We start from the raw sequence: 21,177 nt of genomic DNA, 5'->3' as shown, positions 1-21,177 counted from the left end.
CTACATCTGATGCCACAGTTTCAGGCGAAGATGATGCTGATCTCAAGAACGTAACATATTCTGGCAATGCCATTGTAAATTCAGGTAAGGGGGAATCGGGTGAGAGTGGTCTAAATTTATTGACAGATGTTACAGATTCTGGTGATGATGCTCTTGCTTCATCCACTATGACTGAATTAGGTGATATGGGTCTGAAGTCTGTCCAGGACTCTGGTGAATAGCATACACCATCATCCTCTGCATCAGATACTGATACAACCACACAATCATCATCAGATTGTGCCTCAGGGGTTGGTATTTCAAATGTGTACTTAGCCTGTCTGTATGGAGTTGCTCCTGAAGACAGAATGTGTTCAATCATTGGTGGAGGTGACTCTGAAAGAGGTATGTTAGATATGACTTGTGCACTTGAAGTGCAAATGAAGCTGTCATCAGCTTTAGCTGTGTCTGTTGTAGTAAATGGATGTGTCACCTCTGAAGGTGGTATTGTGGCAAAGGTATCTTGATCATTTTTATCTTTTACTTTATTCTCTTGATCATCATCTGAAACACTCCTTTCATAATCTATTGCGCTGCCAATAAATTGCAAAAACCCTGTTTTACTGCTAAAAGTTTCTCCAGTATACTGAGGATCACGTACTTGAGAAATCAGCTTCCACAGCTCTGCATCATAAATGAGATTATACTCAGCTACCATGATACCAGATTCCTCAGGTGAGGTTGGTGCCATTGCTGATGATACAACAGTACTATTAATGGTTGCTTCACTGGCAGTTTGGACTTTTAACTCAGTTACTGATGATTTGGATGCCAACAGTAATTCTTCCTTATTGTATTCAATAGACTCTGGCGATGACCTCTCTTCTGTACTAAATGGGTCTAAAGCCTGAGACAAATCATCTGAATCTAAAAATTCAGTGGGTGATAGGTCTCCCACAGTCATTACATTTTCTACAAATGTCTTTGTAAAATCAGGTATTGGCGACTCAGGGGGCAGGGGTTTACATTCATCCTCTGATATCTCTGACTGAGGTGATAGTGGTCTCATGTTAGTGGCTTCTAAGTCATATAAAACCAAACCACATTCCATATCTGACAATACTGATTCTGGGGACGAACAGCTATAGTGTGTTTCTGCTGTCATAGTCTCAAGAACATTTTGTGTAAACCATGGAAGAGGTGAGTCTGGCGACAACCTCTTATGTTCATCAAGTGATTCAATACAAACTGGAGATACTGTCCGGATGTTTCCAAGTAACATCAATGCCACAGGTGACAACGGTTTGTATTCTGGTATGGAATCAACCGATAGTGGCCTCTCTTGTACTTCTGATCCTACTGATTCAGGTGAATCCGTTCTATCCTCAGTACCATAATTCATGGGTATTAAAAACTCATTCAAAGCATACTCAATATCCGATTCAATAAATTCAAGGGAAGGTGATCTATACCCAACATTCACAATAACACGTTCAGCCATTGTTGATGGGTATTCAGGTATAGGTGAGTCTGGTGACAGAGCCTGGTATTCATCTCCAGATGCTCCTGAGCCAGGTGAAGAGGGTCTGTTGTCTAGTGATCCTAGGCTTAAAACAATGTATTCCATATCTGAACATGTTGACTCAGGGGATGCTGACCTATGTCCAAAAATAGTTCCAGGTAATCCAAACACTGGTTGCATAAAGTCAGCCACAGGTGAATCAGGTGAAAGTCTCATTGATGCTTGAGATTCAAGAGATGAAGGTCTGCTTTCAAAGAATGTTGAGAAAGGTAATTCCAGTTCCAAATCTGACAACACTGACTCAGGTGTAGTGACTTAAGTCCATGTTAGATAGGGTGCTCATAATAGTGCAGGTGTAAATTCAGGAATGGGTGAGTCTGGCGAAAGAGATCTAAATTCATCTTTGGATGCAGCTGAACCAGGAGATGCTGCTCTGTCCTCAAAAATCCAAGGAAGACACAAATCAGTCTGCAAATCGTCATCTGAATATACTGAATCGGGTGATATGGATCTGTATCTTACTCCTAACATAGTGAGTGCACTCATGGTGTACTGGGGTAGTGGAGAGTCAGGAGACAAACATGTGAGATCAGTGTCAGACACCCCTGATTCACGGGATTCTGCTCTGTCCTCAAAATCAAACATCTGTGAAATCAAAGGGGCATATTCTATTTCTGAAGCCTCTGATTCAGGTGATAATGACCTGTAAGCATTAAACTTAGGATATGTCTCCAGCAAAGCCTGTCTGAAGTCAGGAACAGGGGAATCAGGAGAAAGTCTTCTGTATTTACTCACAGATGCTAAGGACTCAACAGATGAAGGTCGGTCTTCTATGATACCTGGGAAAGATAACTCAATTTCCATGTCCAAATCGGACAACACTGACTCAGGTGAAGTGGATCTTAAGTCCATGTAAGATATGGCAGACTCATGTAGTGCTTTAAATTCAGGAATGGGTGAGTCTGGTGAAAGAGGTCTAAATTCCTCTTTAGATGCATCTGAAACGGGAGATGCTGCTCTGTCCTCAAAAATCCAAGGGAGACACAAATCAGTCTCCAAATCCTCATCTGAATATACTGACCAAGGTGATGCAGATCTATATGTTACTGTCAACATGGGATGTTCAGTATGGGTGTATTGGGTTACTGGAGAGTCTGGAGGCAGACACTGGTGTTCATGGAAAGACGAGATTGATTGTGGAGAATTTGCTCTACCCTCGATTTCGAACAGCTGAGACATTATGGGAGCGGGTTCTACATCTGATGCCACTGACTCTGGTGGTAATGACCTGTAAGCATTAACATCAGCATATGGAACTAGCAAAGCTGGCCTGAACTCAAGTATAGGAGAATCAGGTGAGAGTCTGCTGTATTTACTGACTGATGCTAAAGACTCAGTAGATGAAGGTCTGTCCTCAAGTAACATCGAGAAAGGTAGTTCTATTTCCACTTCCGAATCTGACGACACCGACTCTAGTGAAGAGGATCTATATTCCATGTATGTTTTTAAGGACTCTTGTAGCAAATGTCTAGACTCTGGAATAGGGGAGTCTGGTGAAAGAGCTCTAAACCTATTCAGAGAGCCTGTTGATTCAGGAGAGGATGACCTGAAATTTGACATTAATGTCAGTGATGTAGTTGAGAAAGGTCTAAACTCTGATTCAGAATCAGTGGACAGTGGTCTTTCCTCAACTTCAACTAGTTCTAGTGACTCTGGAGAATCTGGTCTATCTTCAATATCAGGTGAGGAATTAATCAAAGGTGCATACTCAACATCTGATGTAGGTTCTTCAGAGGATGCTGACCTAAAACCAACAAATGATGGAAAGCGTTCAACAACTCTTGCTATGAATTGAGGTACAGGGGAATCTGGTGACAGGGACCAGTCTTCATCTCCGGATGCCACTGAATCAGGGGATGGAGGTCTATGATCATCGGATACTGATGCAAATGACCCATCTCTATACACTATATCTGAATAATAAACTGATTCAGGTGATGTAGATCTGTATGCAGCAGTTGAAATAGTTAGATGAAGTATAGGCTGTCTGAATTCAGGTATGGGTGAATCTGTTGAAAGTGCCCTGAACTCATTTTCAGAATCAGGTGTGAAGGATCTCCCTCGCACCTCAGAAAATAGCATGTCCAGAACATCATTTTCAGTGTCTGATATTACAGATAAAGATGATGATGACCTGCTCCCAGAAATGATCACAGCTGATTCTCCATATTGCCTAAACTGTGGAAGAGGAGAATCTGCTCCTAAAGTCCTAAACTCACTAACCGATGTGATTGAATCTGGAGATGAAGTTCTTAATTCTGTTGTTATCATCAGTGACTGAGGTGACATAGGCCTAAATTCTGTCACTGATTCTGGTGACAATGGCCTCATGTTAATTTCTGATGTCACTGAATCAGGAGAATCTGATCTGTCTTCAATGCCAAATTCTGAAGGAAAAAATCCTGATGAATCCTCCAAATCTGAGGAACCGGACTCGGGTGAGGATGATCTATATTCATTAGCTAAAACAAAAGAGTTCTGTAACTCTGGCCTAAAGTCAGGCACTGGTGAATCAGGAGAGAGAGGCCTATGTTTGCTCAGTGATCGTTCTGATTCAGGAGATGATAACCTTGACTCAGTAGATAAAGTAGCAACATCAAATTGCTCAAGTTCTGTATCTGACACAGGTTCGGAAGATGGTGGCCTATGATATTCCAATGGAGTTTCAGGAAGTGTGACAGGAAATTGGGGAGTGGGTGAATCTGGACTCAAAGCTCTATACTCATCTACAGAGATCCCTGTCTCCTGAGAATCAGACCTTAGAACACTCAGTAACTTCAGGCCCTCAGGTGAGAGAGGTCTATATTCTGCCGCAGAGTCAGGTGACATTGGCCTACCTGTCGCTTCTGCATCTGCATCAAGGGAATCAAATTCTTTATTAGACTCCACATATTCAAACACTTCAGCCCCGCTTATAAAAGCTTCTCCTACATAATGGGGGTCATATAGTTGACACATCAGCTGGTTTGCTGTCAATGTTGCACCAGCAACCGATTGCCTTTCCTCAAGCATGGAAACAACTGATTCAGGTAAGTCTGCTCTCTGGTCTGTAAAGGCCTCTGAGGTTGAAAACCCATATTTGATATCTGAAAGTACTGGCTTGGGTGAAGAGCACCTGTAATCAACAGCAGCAGTAACTGATTCAGGTGCTGCAGGTCTACATTCTGGAACATCTGCATCAGATGACTCTGCAATGTCCAACTTCAAACCATCCTCTAACACTCCCTTTTTCACATCTGAGTTTCCCAGAACATACTCAATTCTTGTTCCAGCATACTCAAAAACACCAGTTTTACTGCAGAAAGTCTCCCCAACATAGTGAGGATCACGTATTTGAGAAATGAGCTTCCAAAGTTCAGCATCATAAACCAGTCTATATACTGGCACCCTTATCGCTTTCAAGGTTTGACTATTACCACATAAATGTCTCTCTATGGTCTCCGATACTTGTGATTCTGGTGAGTCTGGTCTCTGCTCATAAATGCTTATGTCTACACTTGATTGTGTAAATTCAATATCAGAAACCTCTGACTCAGGAGAAGATGATCTGTGAGTAATAACTGAAACTGATTTAGTCAGCCTCGTTTTGAATTCTGGTATCGGTGAGTCACCTCTGTAGTCATCTCCAGAAACTACTGAATCAGGTGAGGATGGTCTCACTTCAGATGACAGATGTGATAGAGACATAGACCCATATTCTAAATCTGAACAAACTGAAACAGGTGACGAGGATCTATCCAGTGTGGTCCAAACAATTGGCAAAGCCTCTCCAAACACAGGAATGGGTGACTCAGCTGAAAGTGGCCTGTTTTCATCAACAGAATCTGGGGATGGTGGTCTGTTTTCAGCAAATGATAATGGCAAAGAGAAAGACACACATTCTAGATCAGAGGTTATTGATTCAAGTGATGAAGACCGATCCAATCGAGCAGTTACAACTGATTCTGGTAAAGACGGTCTAAAATCAGGAATAGGTGATTGAGGTGATAGTGCCCTGTATAAGTTTGCAGATGCTACTGAATCACAAGATGCTGGTCTGTCCTCACAAACAAATGAAATGTTTAAATCAGTCTCCAGATTCAGATCTGACAATACTGACTCTGATGACACTGATCTGTGATAAACTTGTAAGGGTCTAGAAAAAGAGGTAAAGTACTGAGGAATAGGGGAATCTGGTGTTAAAGCTCGCTGACTGTCTACAGATCTCCCTGAGAGGGAGGAATCTGGTCTAAGTGTGTCCAGCACCAACAGCGATTGTGGTGACATGGGTCTATATTCTGCTTCAGAATCTGGTGAAAGTGATCTTTGGTAATATAATGATTGCAAAGCAGCAGCTTTGTCTTCAATGGTCACATCTGACTTTATCTGATAAGACTCTGTCCTTGTTCCAGCAAACTGAAAGACTCCTGTTTTACTCATGAAGGTTTCTCCTACATACTGAGGGTCACGAATTTGAGAGATGAGCTTCCAAAGTTCTGCATCATATGCTAGACTGTAGACTGACACTGAATCGTCTGTTAGGAATAAAGGTGCATCATGCTGAGGTACAGAAAATGAGGACTCTCCAGGTAATTGCTGATCTTCGATCTTTGTACTAAATGCCAATGACAATGGTAGATCATTAGATGCAGTTTCTGGGGACAAAAGAGGTGACACAGCTTTATCAGACCCTTGTGTATCTTCATGTATTTTAGTTATAAACTCAGATGAGTCTTTTTGAAATTTTGTAACATTCTGCATAGATTCATAATCAGTTTTGATTGATTTCTTGGACTTTTTCTTTCTAGTAGACTTGGTCTTCTCAGTTACCAGATTGCACATTTCCTCCTTTGAGTTTCCTCGATCATATGATAATTCTTCTGTAATTACACCAGACAAGACCTCAACTCCTGTTGGTGGTGGGACAATGTTTTGGTCTGACTGAGAGCCATCAGGTACTATTGACTGTGCCTTGGGAGCTTCATTTTTATTAAATCTCATAGGATTTTCTTCTACAGATTTTGATGACATAGAGGTTGATATTTGTTCTTCAGTTTTTACATTTTCTAGATCAATAACTATGTTTGTTTTAGTTTCTTTAAAAAATGGAGTGCCTGTTAGTTCAAGTGTCATATCTTCCATATTAGGCAGGTCAGTTACGGGATAAGGCAATGGCCCACAATCACTTACTGAACCACTAGAATCAGGAGATAAAGGCCTAGTCTCAAAATATGATAGCAATGGCAAAGCCTCATATTCTGTATCTGACAACACAGATTCTGGTGATGATGAATGATTATTTATAGTAACAGAATGATGCACAGATGGCGTAAATTGTGGTATAGGAGAATCTGGAGACACACACTCATTGAATGTTCCTGATTCAGGGGAGGATGCTCTAATGTCTAACATTGACTGTGGAGACCCTAATCTGCAGTCAGGCACTGACTCTGGTGAAAGTGGTCTTTCTTCAATATCAGACAAAGATATGACAACCCAATCATCATCATCCTCAGACACAGATTCCACTGGTGTTGAGGGTTTGTTCTCTGTGAGAGATACTAATGGTTCAGGTGATTTTGTTGGTAGGGAGTACCATGCTACCTCTGCAGATTTAATTGATTCAGGGGCGGGTGATACATGTCCAACCACAGGTAAGAAAGATTCTGATTCATCTACAGATGCAACAGAAGCAGGTGATGAAGCTCTATATCCATAGTTAAGAGATGCTGGAGATATGGACCCATATTCTACATCTGAGCATACAGGTTCCGGTGAAGTGGATCTCTCTCCTATCGTTAAAATAACTGATTCAGACCAGTTGTAACTGAATTCAGGTATAGGTGAATCAGGTGACAATGCTTTATATTCGTTCACAGATGTTACTGATTCTGGGGACGTTGCTCTGTCTTCAAAAAAGGTTGATAACAAAAGTTCTGCTTCAATTTCTATATCTGATGACGGTGACTCAGGTGACAATGATCTAAACCGACAAGTTGTAACAGATTCTGAGACTTGTCTAAATTGTGGGACAGGGGAGTCTGGTGGATAATATGCAGTGATGGATCCAAAGGATTCAGGAGATGATGGTCTCATCTCATGGAAATCAGTAGACAGAGTCATATGGTCAGAGGATGTGAAAAACCACTGCACCTCTTCAAAAATGACAGACTCAGGTGATGATGCTCTGTCTTCTATGTCAAAAGTTAAGGATTGAGGTGAGAGGGATCTCTCCCCACTATAATCACTGTCTAATGATACCGGCCTTCCAAATGGTCTTTTGTTTGAAACCATTGGTGTTAATGGTCTTTCCTCTGCTTCTTGTGTGAACAATGAAGTGCCTCCTGGCACACTCAGTAATGGTTGCCCCTTTGCAGAAGCCCTAACATCACCAGTCTCCCATGGAAAAACAGGAGGTGGTAGGGGAGACAAGGGCCTAAACTGAGGTATTGGAGAATCAGGTGCAAGAAATTTCAGTTCATTTACTGACGACACTGATTCAGGGGATGAGGATCTACTTTCCGTCAGAAATATTGCTGTATCAATCACACATTCAGGTAATGATGATCTATCATAATCAAAGCTATGAAGTTCACAAATGTTCTCAGAAGTTGATTCTGGTAAACAGGATCTATATCTGGATGCTTCAATCTCACCTGCAGCTTTTACAGTAACAACAACCTCAGGTTCATTTTGTCTGATTGACAGTGTTTTCTCAGAGCTGCATTCAGCACTTCGTATAAATGACACAGCATTATCTACTAAAGTAACATCTAACTGCTTACAAGTTGAGTCATGTGACACATGAATTAAGCTGGTTGGGCTCATGAGTTCTGTTTTGGCTGGATTGGCACTGGCAACAGAGGGACATGCTAATGCCTGAGTGGCAGTATCATGGTTTTGACTCATGCCATGAATAGATTTGACATCAAGGTCACCTGAAATTGATGCAGCTCCCCCAACCGCATCTTTCTGGACTCCAGCTTGAATTATGTCTTCAGGTACCACAGACACACTTGCACTACCTGAATCCATCAGGTCAACATCATATCCATACAGGACTTTATACAGTCGACGTGAAACTTCATCCATGTGTCTTCCGGTCACTTGTTTGGTCTGCATGGATTCTGCCATTGCATTAACACAACCAGAAGTAGGCTGAATAGGTGGACACCTTTGTTCACTAGTCAGTTGTTGTGTAAAGGAACTCTTTTCAGACACCTCATTGGTTTCCATGAACTCCATAGACAGTTTCCTGAAGTCTTGCTCAGCTTGATCACACTCAATCAAGCTGTCTCCAAAATCAGTCATGGACAGTGGTCGACTCTCGCACACACCTGTTCGAGAGCTATTGGATGACTCTCGCCAAGGCAATGGTGACAAATAATGAGCATTGTATTCAGAATGCATGGTTTGTAGACACTCCAAGCTCCAGTCCTCTCCCCCCTCTGCCCCCTCACATCCAGCAGGCCCCTCATCATCACATGGTTCAACCGTGGGATAAGGAAGTGGGGTAATCTGGGCACCTAACTTGGGTCCCCCTTTGTACACAGGGTCTATTACATGGGATCGGAGTTTGTAGGGAGTGGTGCGGTACAATGTGAAGAAAGGACTTACTTGTTTAAAACTGCTTGAGTGTATTGTGTCTGTCAATTCCTCATATACTCTTTGTGATGAGCTGTGAAAAAAAGAACAATAGAAGCTGATAGAAAGAAGTCTTTCATATAATCATAGTATTCCTTCATATTGTCACAATGTTAAGCAAAATATGTTCTACAAAATACTAATTTAAGCCATGTAAACTTAAGCGGTAATGATCACACAGTATGTATTAAAGTTGAAAGTCTAGTTAAAATCTAAAAAGTCATTCCTTTTTTAATTCAAAAATCTAGGTAAAAGTGATTTTCAAATGTATCATTATTGACTAGAAGAAAAATAGTAGCAATCTATGTGGGTGTGGTATGACTTAAACTAATCACTTACTATGTCGTCTCCATCTCTTTTTGTAGTTTCTCTTTCTGGGCATTTCTAAGAAAGCCTGTTGCTGTGGAATCTGTCTCTGATCTTCCCATTGTCTCGTGAAGTGATGACAAACTGGAGGACAGATCCTCTGCTGACACCATGGGTACCTCTTGTCCTGAGCCTGGACTCCTACGTGTGGCCTCTGTACGCCTGCCTGGCCTGGGACTGTCAATGTCTTCATGAAGGGCAGAAAAACCTGACAAAGGATACAGTGCAGGCAGACACAGAGAGTTAAAATAACTCTGAATCTCATAGGAAAGCAATCGATAAGGACTTCCTACAAGACATATCAACAACCCAATCCCCAGTCTGCTTCAAGTTAATATTGGCTTGTGTACCTTCACTATGATCCAGTGCTATGGTCCGCTCTATTTCTGCATAGGTGTGTGAGGATGTCTCATCCTGAGTGGACTTGATGATCTTGGTTTCAATGAGGTGAACAATGTCCATTCGGTTGATCTTGGTCAGTCTTTTGATCAGTGTTGTTTCTGGTGACAGAAAACAGACTTTAAAGTTACACTTTACATTTTAATAAGAGCTTCTACTAGTTTAAAAAGTAATTATAACCTGTGGCATGCTTCTCCTCCCTCTCTGCCCAGAGTTTCAAAAGGGCATGGCTTTGGTCTTGAAGTGAGTTAGGGTTTTCAATTCTTATCAGGTTGATCCTCTCCTCACTGAAGTCCAGTTCTCGTGCCAATTCTGTGGAGAAAAAGAAGATATAATGATTATGATGATCGGAAGATACATTCGAAATGTTTGAAATTATGTTTCTTGAGAACCTGGCAAACATTAAGTAATACACTAATGTATATTTGTTGTTGTTGTTTGATAGCTGGATCACTGCTACTAAGGTGCAACTCACCTGTCCAGCTGAAGCCCAGATGGTCAGCTATAATGGCCAACCGTTGCTCTTTTCTCTCAGCTTCATCCTGTGGATCTACTGCAAATACCACCAGACAGCCATGAGCGGTCAGAGCCGAATGGTATACCAAACCAAGTCACATACACAAATAGTAGCGAAAATAATTATCTTCACTGGCTTTCTTGACAGTATTTTTGTTCAATTCATGATATCTAATTAAGGAATTGTAACCTAGACCAAAGTATTGACATTACATGTGATTGTCGAAATAATGATCTACTCTTTAATCTTTACACACTTTAGTCACTAAGTTGTTTTCACAAGTTCCATAAAGCCTTTAAGTCAATCTTGAGATTTTCAGCACACATAGAAGGAAAGAGAGACAATATAACAAACACAAACACAGCTCAAGTGACACAGCCACAAAGATTCTTCAACTACAATGGGACTTAACTACAAGAGACAGAGAGGCAGCACCTTTACAGCTACAGTGGTCTAATGAGGCACAAGAAATAGAGAATAGCCCCTTAAACTGGGGGGATACCTTGACTTTGGGCTTTATCATCTGGAATTCGCTGCATCTGTGTCTCAACAGGGTCGTCCCAGAGTGGTCTAATGGGAAAGACGTCTCCTGAGGGAGGGTACTGCATCTCAGGGAAAGTTTCTCTTTCTATGATTGATGGGTCAATGAGACTGCTCTCATCATCTGAGTTGGCAGCTGCAGACTCTTGTTCTTTCTCTGTCTCTGCCTGTGCCAACCTTGCCACAAGTTTTGCTGCTTCATCGCTTATCTCTTTGAAGAACTCAATGGATTGTTTGCATGTCTCACTTTTCTCTTTAGTGGGTGTTGATGAATGAGATGACTGACCACTTTTGCCTCGGATTGGCAATCTGGACTGGAAGCTTTTAGATTTAGCTGACTCAGCGCTCTTTTTGTCAGATGGCCTGGTAGACTCCCCCTCACAGAAGCTCTTGGCTTTGGAAGATGTCTTGGTTTTGACATCCACAGAGGGACCTGCGTCTGTCTCAGACTTTCTCCTTGTATCCTTTTTTACAGGAACCTTAAGCTTTTTGTCTTGGGTAGATTCAGTATTTTTGACAGAAGAATCAGGCTTGGGAGTGGTAGCCTTAATGGGAATTCTAGATTTAGATTCAGATGTGAAGGAGGCCTCTTTTTTAAGAGTGGTTGAAGAGGGGGTTGCATGAGATGGAGAGGGAATTGCTGATTTACTGCGACTTTGAGAAGCAGACTTAGCTTGCGTTTTAACTGGAGTCTTTTTAACATTACTGGAAGCACTTTGTTTGGACTTGCCTGTTGGTTTGGGTGCTTCTATTACTGACTGTGGTTCCTCTGGTGAAGAATCAGAGGACTCTTGGCCCTGCTCAGAGTAAACTGATCTAGTGACGGTAGTTTCTGCTGTCTGTACATTCGTTATCATTTGGTCAGGGGGACTTGTGTCTAAATCTAAGCTTTCATTTTTTTCTGTTTTAGTCTCTAGACCTTCAGGGGATGTCTGATCCTTCTTTGTAGATTTTCCTGAAGCTGAAATGCCCATTTTAGGGATTTTAGATTTGGAGGCATCAGATTTAGAGGCTGACTGATCACCTTCAGGTGGAGACTGAAGCTCAGAACCAGATGTTTCTTTTGATTTCTCAGTCTCCTCAGTCTTAACTTCTAGTGTTAGATTGAGACCAACTTCAGGTTCTGCTGCTGACCTAACACCTTCTTGCCTGGCTTCTTCTAAGAGAGGCTCCTCTAAAGGCTGTTCACCTATCTGGAAAAAGGCAAAACCACCCCCCTCTTCCTCATAGCTCCTCTTAGTCATGTCAATAGCACCACTTCGTGTCATCTCAAAGAGCTTCCCTTCTTGGAATAGAAAAGGGTTGGGCTCACTGGTAGGAGTGCTCTCTTCTGTTGGGGTTCTACCAGGTGTTGTGTCTGGAGTTGCTTGCACAGACTGACGGTCTACCACCAGATTAAGTATCTTCTGTTCTTCCTCTTTCACACGAGCTGCAAAAGCGGCATCATCCTCTCGCATGGCAGACCATGAGTCAGTGTCTACCCTTGCAGTGACACCTTTTGACTCCGTTCTGGGAGGTTCCAGTGCGTCATCATCCTCTTCTGTGTCATCATATATACAGACCTCCGGTTTAAACATTTCCTTTGTTTGACCAGTGGCAACAGTTGCACTGAGTCCAGCCTCTGATGCTCCTGTATGCCCCTTTTGGTCTCCTTTCACTTCATCTGTTACATTGCTACCTTGTTTTAGCTTTCCAGTCTGTAGATTGGTAACACCTAACTCTTGACCATCTTCATCATCTCCTTCGCTTTCTCTCGATTTCCTTAAGCTTGCCTCCTTTTGCTCATCAGTCCTGTTTGCAGAGTTTGATGTTACAGCAGCCATTTTGGTAGTACTGTCTTTATCAGTTTTTACAGATGACAGGACTCCTTGTTCCTGTGCAGTTTCCAGTTTGGATTTTGAATGATGCTGGTCTGAGACAGAATGAGGTCCCTCTGAAGTGACACTGGCTGTTGTTGTTGTTATGTTCTTGACTTCTTTGCTGTGGGATCCATCATGCAAACCTGCTGAAAAAGGAGAGGGAGGTTGTACTTTAATATGGGGATCAACAAAAAGAGCTAACTTTGAATCTTCAGCGGGTCTATTGAGCCCACATTCACTTTGCGAAAGCTTCTCACTTGCGGGCTCTAATGTTTCATAGCTGTCATCCCCTATTTTGGCATCTGCTGATGGAAACAAATCTTTTCTAGAGTTCTTTTTGCTTCTGGCATCTTGTTCCATTTCATCAAATGTTTTTATTTTGGCTGCCATCTTAAACATCTCCTCCTCTGGAGTGATTTTTCTCTGAGCTTCATAGCTTTCTGATGGATCCTCTTCATCTGGGTCTTCAGGGATGACAGCCGGTTTGGATGGAACAGAGAGGAATGTATGGTCAGGGGGTTTGGGGTTTACCTCATAACTTACCTCTTCAGAACTAGGAGTATCAGGGGAGAGGGGACTCTTACCGGAACTTGTCATCTGAGATGTCTGCTCACAACTGTCATCATCAGCACTAGCCTCATGGTCTCGTAGCAGCCTACCACGCAAAGCATCTTGGGGGAATTCTGTAGCTTTGGAGGGCTCTGGATGGCTAGAGAATTTACTAGGTGGATCTAGAGCTGATGGGAAGGATGGGTGGCTTTTTTGCTCTACAGGGCTGCTCTCTAAGGAGTCATGAGGGGGTGACTCCTTGGTTGGACTAGGTTCAATAGAATCTGGGGACTTATGGGAGGAGTTTTCTTCCATGAGAGGACTACCCTCTAGAGAGTCTCTGTGGCTTATTGTCAAAGAGTCATCAGCTAATGGACTGAGAGCATCTGAGTCTTGTTTTAAATGCAGCTCTAAGCTTTCGTGACACTGAGGAGAGGATCTAGAACCTGGAGAACCAACTAAAGACAATTCTAGCTGACGATCAGGGCTATCGTCATCACTAAGAAAAGTTTCAACAGTCTCTGAAATTCTCTTTGTAAGCTTTTGGGGTTTAGATGGCTTAGATTCACTCCTCCTAACAGATATGGACTCACTTGTAGCGTGGTCATCTGCAGCCTTGCTGGAAGAGACAGGGAGGGTCAATTCTGTAGACAGTTGGTCACCAGTGGTCCCTAAACCAGAGTCTCCAAACTTCTCTGTGTCTTTAGTTTCCTCTATGACTGCTGTGGCAGTTGCTGCTGAAGTTGTAGAGGTCTGCTGTCCCGTTTTGGGAGAAAGACACATACTTTCTGGGCTTGTACCTGGAGTGGCTAGACCCTCATGTTTGTAACTGTCCTCAGAGCTCATATGAGGGGTCCCATCTCCAGAACTGGCACTTAGTGAGTCTGCCACACCCTCATGTTTTAAGCTGTCAGAGCTATCATCAAGACCACCATTTCCAAAGTCTACAGTTTCAGTTAGCTCTGAATGGGCGGCAGCAACTGACTTGGTTTCTTTCTCTCTGTCTTGCTGAGTGGTCTCTTTCTTGCGAGGTTTGGAATCCAAAGATACTTCTCGTTCTTGAGAGACACATGAGGTTATTGCTTTGGTCATGGGTTTGGACTGGATGGTTTCTGATTTTGTAGTTTTCTCTGATCTTGTCGTTGTGGATGTTTTTAGTTCAAATAGCCCAGACTTTCTCTTTGAGGGGTCCTGCCCCGTTTGGAATGCTTGCATCAACTCCTTAACTGACATGGTCTCTTCAAGTTTTTCAGATTCAGCTTTGGGGGATTTAGGGGGGCCCTGTTTCGATTTAGGGCTTTCTTTGGCTTTTGGAGAGGATTTGCTCACAGGCAATTGTGAAGGCTTGCTTCCAGTAACCTTTTTGCTCTTTTGCTCTGCCTCTACTTTCTGCTGTAAGGCTTTGACTTTGTCCTTTATTGACCCAATGGGAGTTTCTTCAACCACTGGGGATACAGGTGACACTGGGGAAGGGGCTTTAGGCACACTTAAAAGAGATCCTGCGTCTGTCGATTCCTCTGCTTGCCCCTGGTCTTTCCCCTTCCTTCTGACTGGCTTTTTAACATCGCCAGAAGCTGTTTTGTCATGTGCTTTGGTTGGAGTGGTTGGTTTTGCACTTTTGCGTAGTACAACATCAGTGAATCTTTCTTGGACTGCTGGCTCTTTTTTAGCTTTAATTTTGGAGCTTACTGGTGCATCCAGAAGGTATTCTTTAAGGTCACCACTGTCCTTTATGGCTTTGGGTCTGGGTGCCCCCCTGTTAGTTCTACTTTCACGTAAGACAGGCTCTTGAATTTCTAGGGCAGCCATCTTTTTGGCTTCCTCTATCTCACTGTCTGAGAGAAGAACCCACTCCTCAGCCATTCTAGCTGCTTTTGCTACCTCCTCTGCTGCCTCACCCTCATATGTTCCACTCCTCAGTATTTCACTGACTTTCTCTAGGTCCTCTTTGACTTTCTCTAAGTCCTTCTCCATTATTTCTAATGGTTCTCCAGAAACATCCTCAGCCCCTTTCTCTATACCACAGCCTCCTAAGGAAGGGGATTTCTCTGTGGAGTCTGCAGTCAAGATGGCAGTCATTTTGATCAAATCTTGTTTCATCTCCGACACGTCGGATAGGAGGTCTGGTTCTCGGATCAGCTCTGATTTCAGGACTGATGTCTCCGTCTCTTCATCTTCCATATGGAAGAAGAACAAGTAAGGAGTAAAGAAAATCAAAAATTCAAATGAAAGGAGACAGACATCGGAGAATGTGGTCAGGATAAGATTGGAACACACTTCAGGGATCATAGGACAACAAATTCACAATGGGTTCTACATCAGGGTATCAGAGGAATTGGCTTATACTTTAATGTCTCTGGGGAACTGTGGTAAAGCAAAGGCAAAATATTACCAATGGGAAATGATATGAGCAGGAAATAACTTGCTTATACACTCAGCGCACCCACACTCACAAGACAAAACTATAGAACAAAACTAAAATGTGTTTAGTACATAACAATACCAACTATGAGTAAAACCAGATTACCAAGAAACCAACAAGTACAATGGAAAAAAGAGACAAAGAAAAAACATAGAGACAAGACATCTCAAGATTGCTCAGATGCATGACAAATGTCAATGTGATAATAGGCGAAAATGGCTTGAAAGCAACTCAGAATACTAATTGTGTATATCAAAGAAAGCCAGTGATAACTTATATAACATATGATGATTTGACATGCTTTTCATTCTAGACAAAGCAGATCATTTATTTTGAGAGAATCTAAAGAGGAAGGAAGATCTCTGCTAGAAACTAGAGAAAGACATCTTGCAGGGAGGGACAATATTTTAACTCCCTTTGCTCTCCATTCAGCCTCATGCTAAATATTTGAAATATAACAAATGAAAACTGAAATAACAAAAAACTGTGCACAATACCATAAGTGGATGGTGTTGTGAGGGAACATTCCAAAATAAGAACACCAACAAAAAAATAAATTAACTCATTAATAAGACATACAATCATTCAGACAAACAAGCACACACGTACACATTTATGTAAGGCAAGTTATTTCCATGCAAAGCATAGGGAAGTGTTGATGGAAAGGTCCTGGAGAAGAGTGAGTGGAGTGAGTGGAAAGTTCTGATTAAATCCACAATTAGAGGAGAAGAGTTGCGCATGATCAAGAGCTGTTTGTTAAAATGTCTTCATTCAGTAATGTGGTGAGTTCTTGGTCCATGTATACAACTACTGCCATGACATTTAATATCAGCATCATCTATATTAATTATATATTAATACACATAATACCCATATTAAATTTCTCCTAAAAATACATACATGGAATGTATGTATAGTATGTTTCATGTATACCGTGGATTGGTTTACTATGAGGTTAATTTAATTAAAACTATTTAAGTATATTGTGTTGTGTAAGTTTCCATTTTGTCATTTTCACATGACTACATGAGCAAGGCAAGAAAAGTAGAAGGGGGAGGATTTAGAAGGATTGCTTTACCATTACACTAAAGGACTACAGCTGGAGGAATACTAATATTCTGGCCTCTAATCTCCCAGAACTGGGTGCTTGCGCAATCACTAGCACCCAGTTTTGGAACTCCGAGCACAAGTGCACATGGGTGTGAGAAACTAAAGTTTGGAATCTGGGTGACCAGAGGTGCTAGCACAACCCCGGCACAGCATGGCACAAACTGAGTGGCTGCAGCAGGATGAACAGGAAGGCAGTATACATAGGTGGAGTCCAGGTGTGCTTTAGTGATGACAAATTATATCACCTCCTGCCATCTTCTTTCAAAGCCGCTCTCATTCCCTGCTGCTATATGACAGCTTTAGTTATATAAGTAACTGCAATGGATTGGAGCTCATACATCCCACAAGCAGTTGTGAATGACATCATTGGCAAGAGTCTCTCATTGATCTAACAAGTTCAGAGACTACCTTAATGCCTTTAAAAGCTGTATTTCGATGTGCATTTAAATCTTTACTTTGAAAAAATATATATCAAAGTGAAAGGTGCAGACATCAAAATATGTGAAAACATTTTTGTGAAAGGTCTGACTGTGTACTTAACCACAAAAACATTTTGTTCTTTGTTGTGACTCTTGTAGTCTGTCCAGATAAAAATACAAGCGCTTGACTGCATAAACACAACCGGTTGCGTCCCCCTACCCATTTCAAGCGGGTTTTGGAGCCTCTAACTGACTAAACAGGCACTGTGTCTGTGTTTTAACGCTACTGCCAACTTTTGGCTAACACAAAATTAGAGGCCCATGTCACATTAACATCACCACAGTATGAATGAGTTTAAATGTAATGTACGTACTTAGATGGCAGTGTGTAACTCTTTCTCCATATGTCCGATCTTAAATTGTGATGGGGAAAGAGTTCAATTGAAGACATTGTGGGAGGTGTGAAATCATAAATAAAATAATAAAATAATAAAAAGTGAAGTTAAGCCTCAGGAGCAACATAACATTGACATGGGACGGTGCAGGTAAGGCCTTTTTGTTTGTTTGACAAGACAAAAATACATGAAGCTTAAAGGGCTTTGATAAGATGTATATGGTCCACAGTTAAGCTAAGGGCTAAGCTGGCAGTGTCAGTGTATCAGTTTGGTTATTCCCCTGCGCACTAACTACATTAGACTGATCACCCATACAATATTAGTGTTTTCATCATATTAGTTACAAGCTGACATGCAGTATTATTATAGAATAGTTATTTTAGAACAAGTTATAAAGAAAATAAATAGGAAAAAAATGCTTACATTTCTCTAGCGTTCTGCTGGTCTGGAAAAAAACGTGGAAAATGGATCACAGTTAGCCTTGTTTCATCCACTATATGTGCCTAATATTCTAAAACTACTACTACCATTACAACTATTACTTCAGGAAAAGGACACACTGGATACACCACAGCAAAAATGAGCTACACCACTCAGAAATCACAATCTAATCTACTACCATAAACAAAATATATCTAAAATATAACACATGACTACTTGTCTTTTATTTAGTCTTCATGACAAGACAATGAACGAGATAGGTCAGCAGAGCAAGTTAGTAGAACAGGGAGGGGGGAGCGGTGGCTGCTTTTACCTCTTCCTCTTGCTCTTGGTCTGAATCGGACTCCTTTTGGGAGCAAGAAGCAGCAAGAAGCAGAAAGATGTACAGATAAAAACAACAGCAACATTAAAGAGAGAAAAAGACAGGGGGTAATGTGTGGTTACCATAGAAACAAAGACAACCAGTCAGTGTGATTTCAGGGAAAGCGACAGTGGTCTTTAAAGCTGCATTTAGGCAAGGATTTTGGATGTTACCTCAGATTAATTTTTTTAGCCTGAGCCCTACTTTGATCTGTTTTATCTCTTGGTGTTTTGGCATAAGCATCACAAACTAGCCATGCTATTCAGACTAGCCATCACATGAATTCTGTGATTTTAAGTCCAATATATTTAACCATTGTCTGATCTGAGGATAGGCAATTTTCACAGTAGCAACTTTCACTGTAAAGCAATGTCTGCTGTTGATAGCATCACCACAGTTTCTACTTGGGATGTTAAACATTGATGTAAGATAATTACAAAATATTAAATAAGAAAATAATTGGGGTTATGTTTTGGTATAGTGATGATAAGTAGGATATAAGCATGTATTACAGCAGAACAGGGAAAATAGGCTCAAGATTGCAGTATGGTCCAGCTAGAATATTTTATTGTAGCGCTTTCATGTTAAATTGTAACTGCCAACAGTCAGTTACTTACAAGAACTAAGAATATTTGCAACAGAAAGCATCATCTGTTGAGTCAAACAACAGTAGAGTGGCCTTACCTTGCAGTATGATGGAAGGGTGATGTTGAGGTTGCATATGGCATTTTGGGTGAGTGACCTGTAGTTCCTGGGTTCTTTCATAAATGACAGACGACCGCATGGCTCCTGAGTGTTGTCTCTGATCTACAACAGTCAAGCAACTCAACTAGTCAACTCTTTATCCAGAAATATTGATGTTGTATGCGAATGAAGCAATTCAACATGACAAATTATTTTTGACTCTTGCTGCACTTGCATGACAAACTCTGTTCATGTTACTTTGTGAAATAAACTAAGAACAGTGCTCACTTTGATGAAGAGTGCTAGTCTGTTCTCCTTAAAGGCAAAGAAGCTGAACAGATGGTGCTGGCCACTTTTGGTAAGGGGAACGAGGTTTCCAAAGCAGTCTGCATAGATAGGTTTGCCTTCCAGGACCTAAGAAATATAAAAGGCAGATTAGTACAAGGGCTAAATAACAAATAATGACAGAAAAACACACTGTTTTGTTTACACCTTGGTGTTTTACTTTTCAACTTTATAATGAGGTTTCTGATTACTACATAGCATTAAAACTGCTTAATCAGACAATTTTGATGAAAAAATTATTTTGTATTATAGACACTGACTTATACTGGTTAAAATCACATTTAATAAACAGAACTTTTTAGTGTTGGTCTGAGATGCTGGCGGCATTCCGGACCTGTGGTGTTCCCCAAGACTCCATTCTGGGCCCCAGGAGGACAACTATCCACTAACTGACTAACACAACTAACATAGATTACATAGATCTATGTGCTGGTAAAAACCAGTGAGGATGGCAGCTTGCATCACATTATAGCCTGTTTCTCAAGTGTTTGATGTCTCCAAATTTTCTCAAGCTAAATGAAAACAAATTATATTTGGTCCTTCTTGGCTCCCTGTCTGCAAATACTAAACCTGGAGAAAATTAGTTGCAGTTGCAGCAATGCAGTTCATTGTTTTAAAGATTATACCAAAACACAACCTTAGGCCTTTACATGGTACAAAATGCAGCTGGTAGGCTTTTACAGTGAAGTTAGCTGCATGGGTTAGGGTTAGGGTTAACAATGATTTTTACACTAAGTTGTTATCTATCAGGCTATTTTGCCTAGCCTCCTCCAGTGGACCTCCATCATGGCATCATCTACAATTGGTGAAACATTCCGCTCTCATTCCTCACCTCTACATCTCGGCTGCGGGCCACCTCTGAGAAGTTCTCCTGCTGCTCCAGGGTTTTGTCGATCTTGTCGTCTGTCATGCAGAAGCAGCGCAGTCTGGCCTCAATGGGATCGTGGGTCTTGGCAAAGATGACAAACTTGGCCATGTAAGGGACACAGATGATCTCTCGGTACACCTGAGTGGAGAAGTTGACAGATTCCTGGACTTGTCGACAGTCTATCAGCCAAAATCTAAAAAACAGAAGGAAACAGTGAGTTTGGGTGTTTAAGCATCAGTATCTGAGTCACTTTAAATCAGTAATATATTTAGTGGTACAATAACAGATTCTTTTTTGTGTTACCTGGCAGACACATTGGTGGTGAAGGAGACACAGTCATTGATGAACGTTAACGGTGTGGTTCCTGTTATGTCCTCCCATTGAGCGGGCGTTGTTCCACCTGCACATGGACACACACACAAGATGTAATGTGAGCATGTTTCTGGTTGATCTGTTAGCAGATTTGTGTGTATTTGTGTGTGTTCTCTAACCAGTGATACTACAAAGCAGTCGTAAGGTGGGGGTGTCCCCTCCGAAGCCATTGAGGACTGGGTCGGAGTTGGTCTTGGGGACGGGGATGGTCATGGTGATGGGTTTATGAAACTTTCTCCTGCGAGGTTCCAGAGTGACAATGGGACTGAAAGTGGCCTTGTTCCCCAAGATCTTCCTCACTACATCCACATTCACTGGCTGGGCCTGGCAAAGTAGACAGAGAATA

At 41.6% G+C, this 21,177-nt stretch overlaps 1 protein-coding gene across 11 annotated transcripts in view; it reads right to left on the bottom strand.

The window, feature by feature from the left end:
• Nucleotides 1-95: 95 nt before the first annotated feature.
• The window catches only part of LOC118338487, a 197,083-nt gene continuing 176,001 nt past the window's right edge, over nucleotides 96-21,177 (bottom strand). For 7 of the 11 annotated variants that reach the window (XM_035675792.1, XM_035675791.1, XM_035675786.1 and 4 more), the window contains 12 exons: nucleotides 20,951-21,155; nucleotides 20,763-20,859; nucleotides 20,424-20,652; nucleotides 19,535-19,660; nucleotides 19,247-19,369; nucleotides 18,515-18,547; nucleotides 18,184-18,205; nucleotides 10,425-10,502; nucleotides 10,130-10,261; nucleotides 9,901-10,050; nucleotides 9,524-9,758; nucleotides 96-9,218 (listed from right to left, as the gene is read on the bottom strand). In XM_035675792.1, coding sequence (XP_035531685.1) covers nucleotides 1,841-9,218; nucleotides 9,524-9,758; nucleotides 9,901-10,050; nucleotides 10,130-10,261; nucleotides 10,425-10,502; nucleotides 18,184-18,205; nucleotides 18,515-18,547; nucleotides 19,247-19,369; nucleotides 19,535-19,660; nucleotides 20,424-20,652; nucleotides 20,763-20,859; nucleotides 20,951-21,155 — 8,808 coding nt within the window. In that variant the 3' untranslated portion in view covers nucleotides 96-1,840. The remainder of the gene's footprint in view (nucleotides 9,219-9,523; nucleotides 9,759-9,900; nucleotides 10,051-10,129; nucleotides 10,262-10,424; nucleotides 10,503-18,183; nucleotides 18,206-18,514; nucleotides 18,548-19,246; nucleotides 19,370-19,534; nucleotides 19,661-20,423; nucleotides 20,653-20,762; nucleotides 20,860-20,950; nucleotides 21,156-21,177) is intronic. The other 4 variants (XM_035675789.1, XM_035675796.1, XM_035675787.1 and 1 more) reach the window with 3 other exon arrangements.

This window comes from Morone saxatilis, unplaced genomic scaffold (genome assembly GCF_004916995.1).
Source record: "Morone saxatilis isolate NCDOM2014 unplaced genomic scaffold, NCSU_SB_2.0 Contig4, whole genome shotgun sequence".
In the NCBI taxonomy this organism is placed as follows: Eukaryota; Metazoa; Chordata; class Actinopteri; family Moronidae; genus Morone; species Morone saxatilis.
The sequence above is the reverse complement of the archived record's forward strand: the minus strand, read 5'-3'. Positions and strand labels throughout refer to the sequence as shown.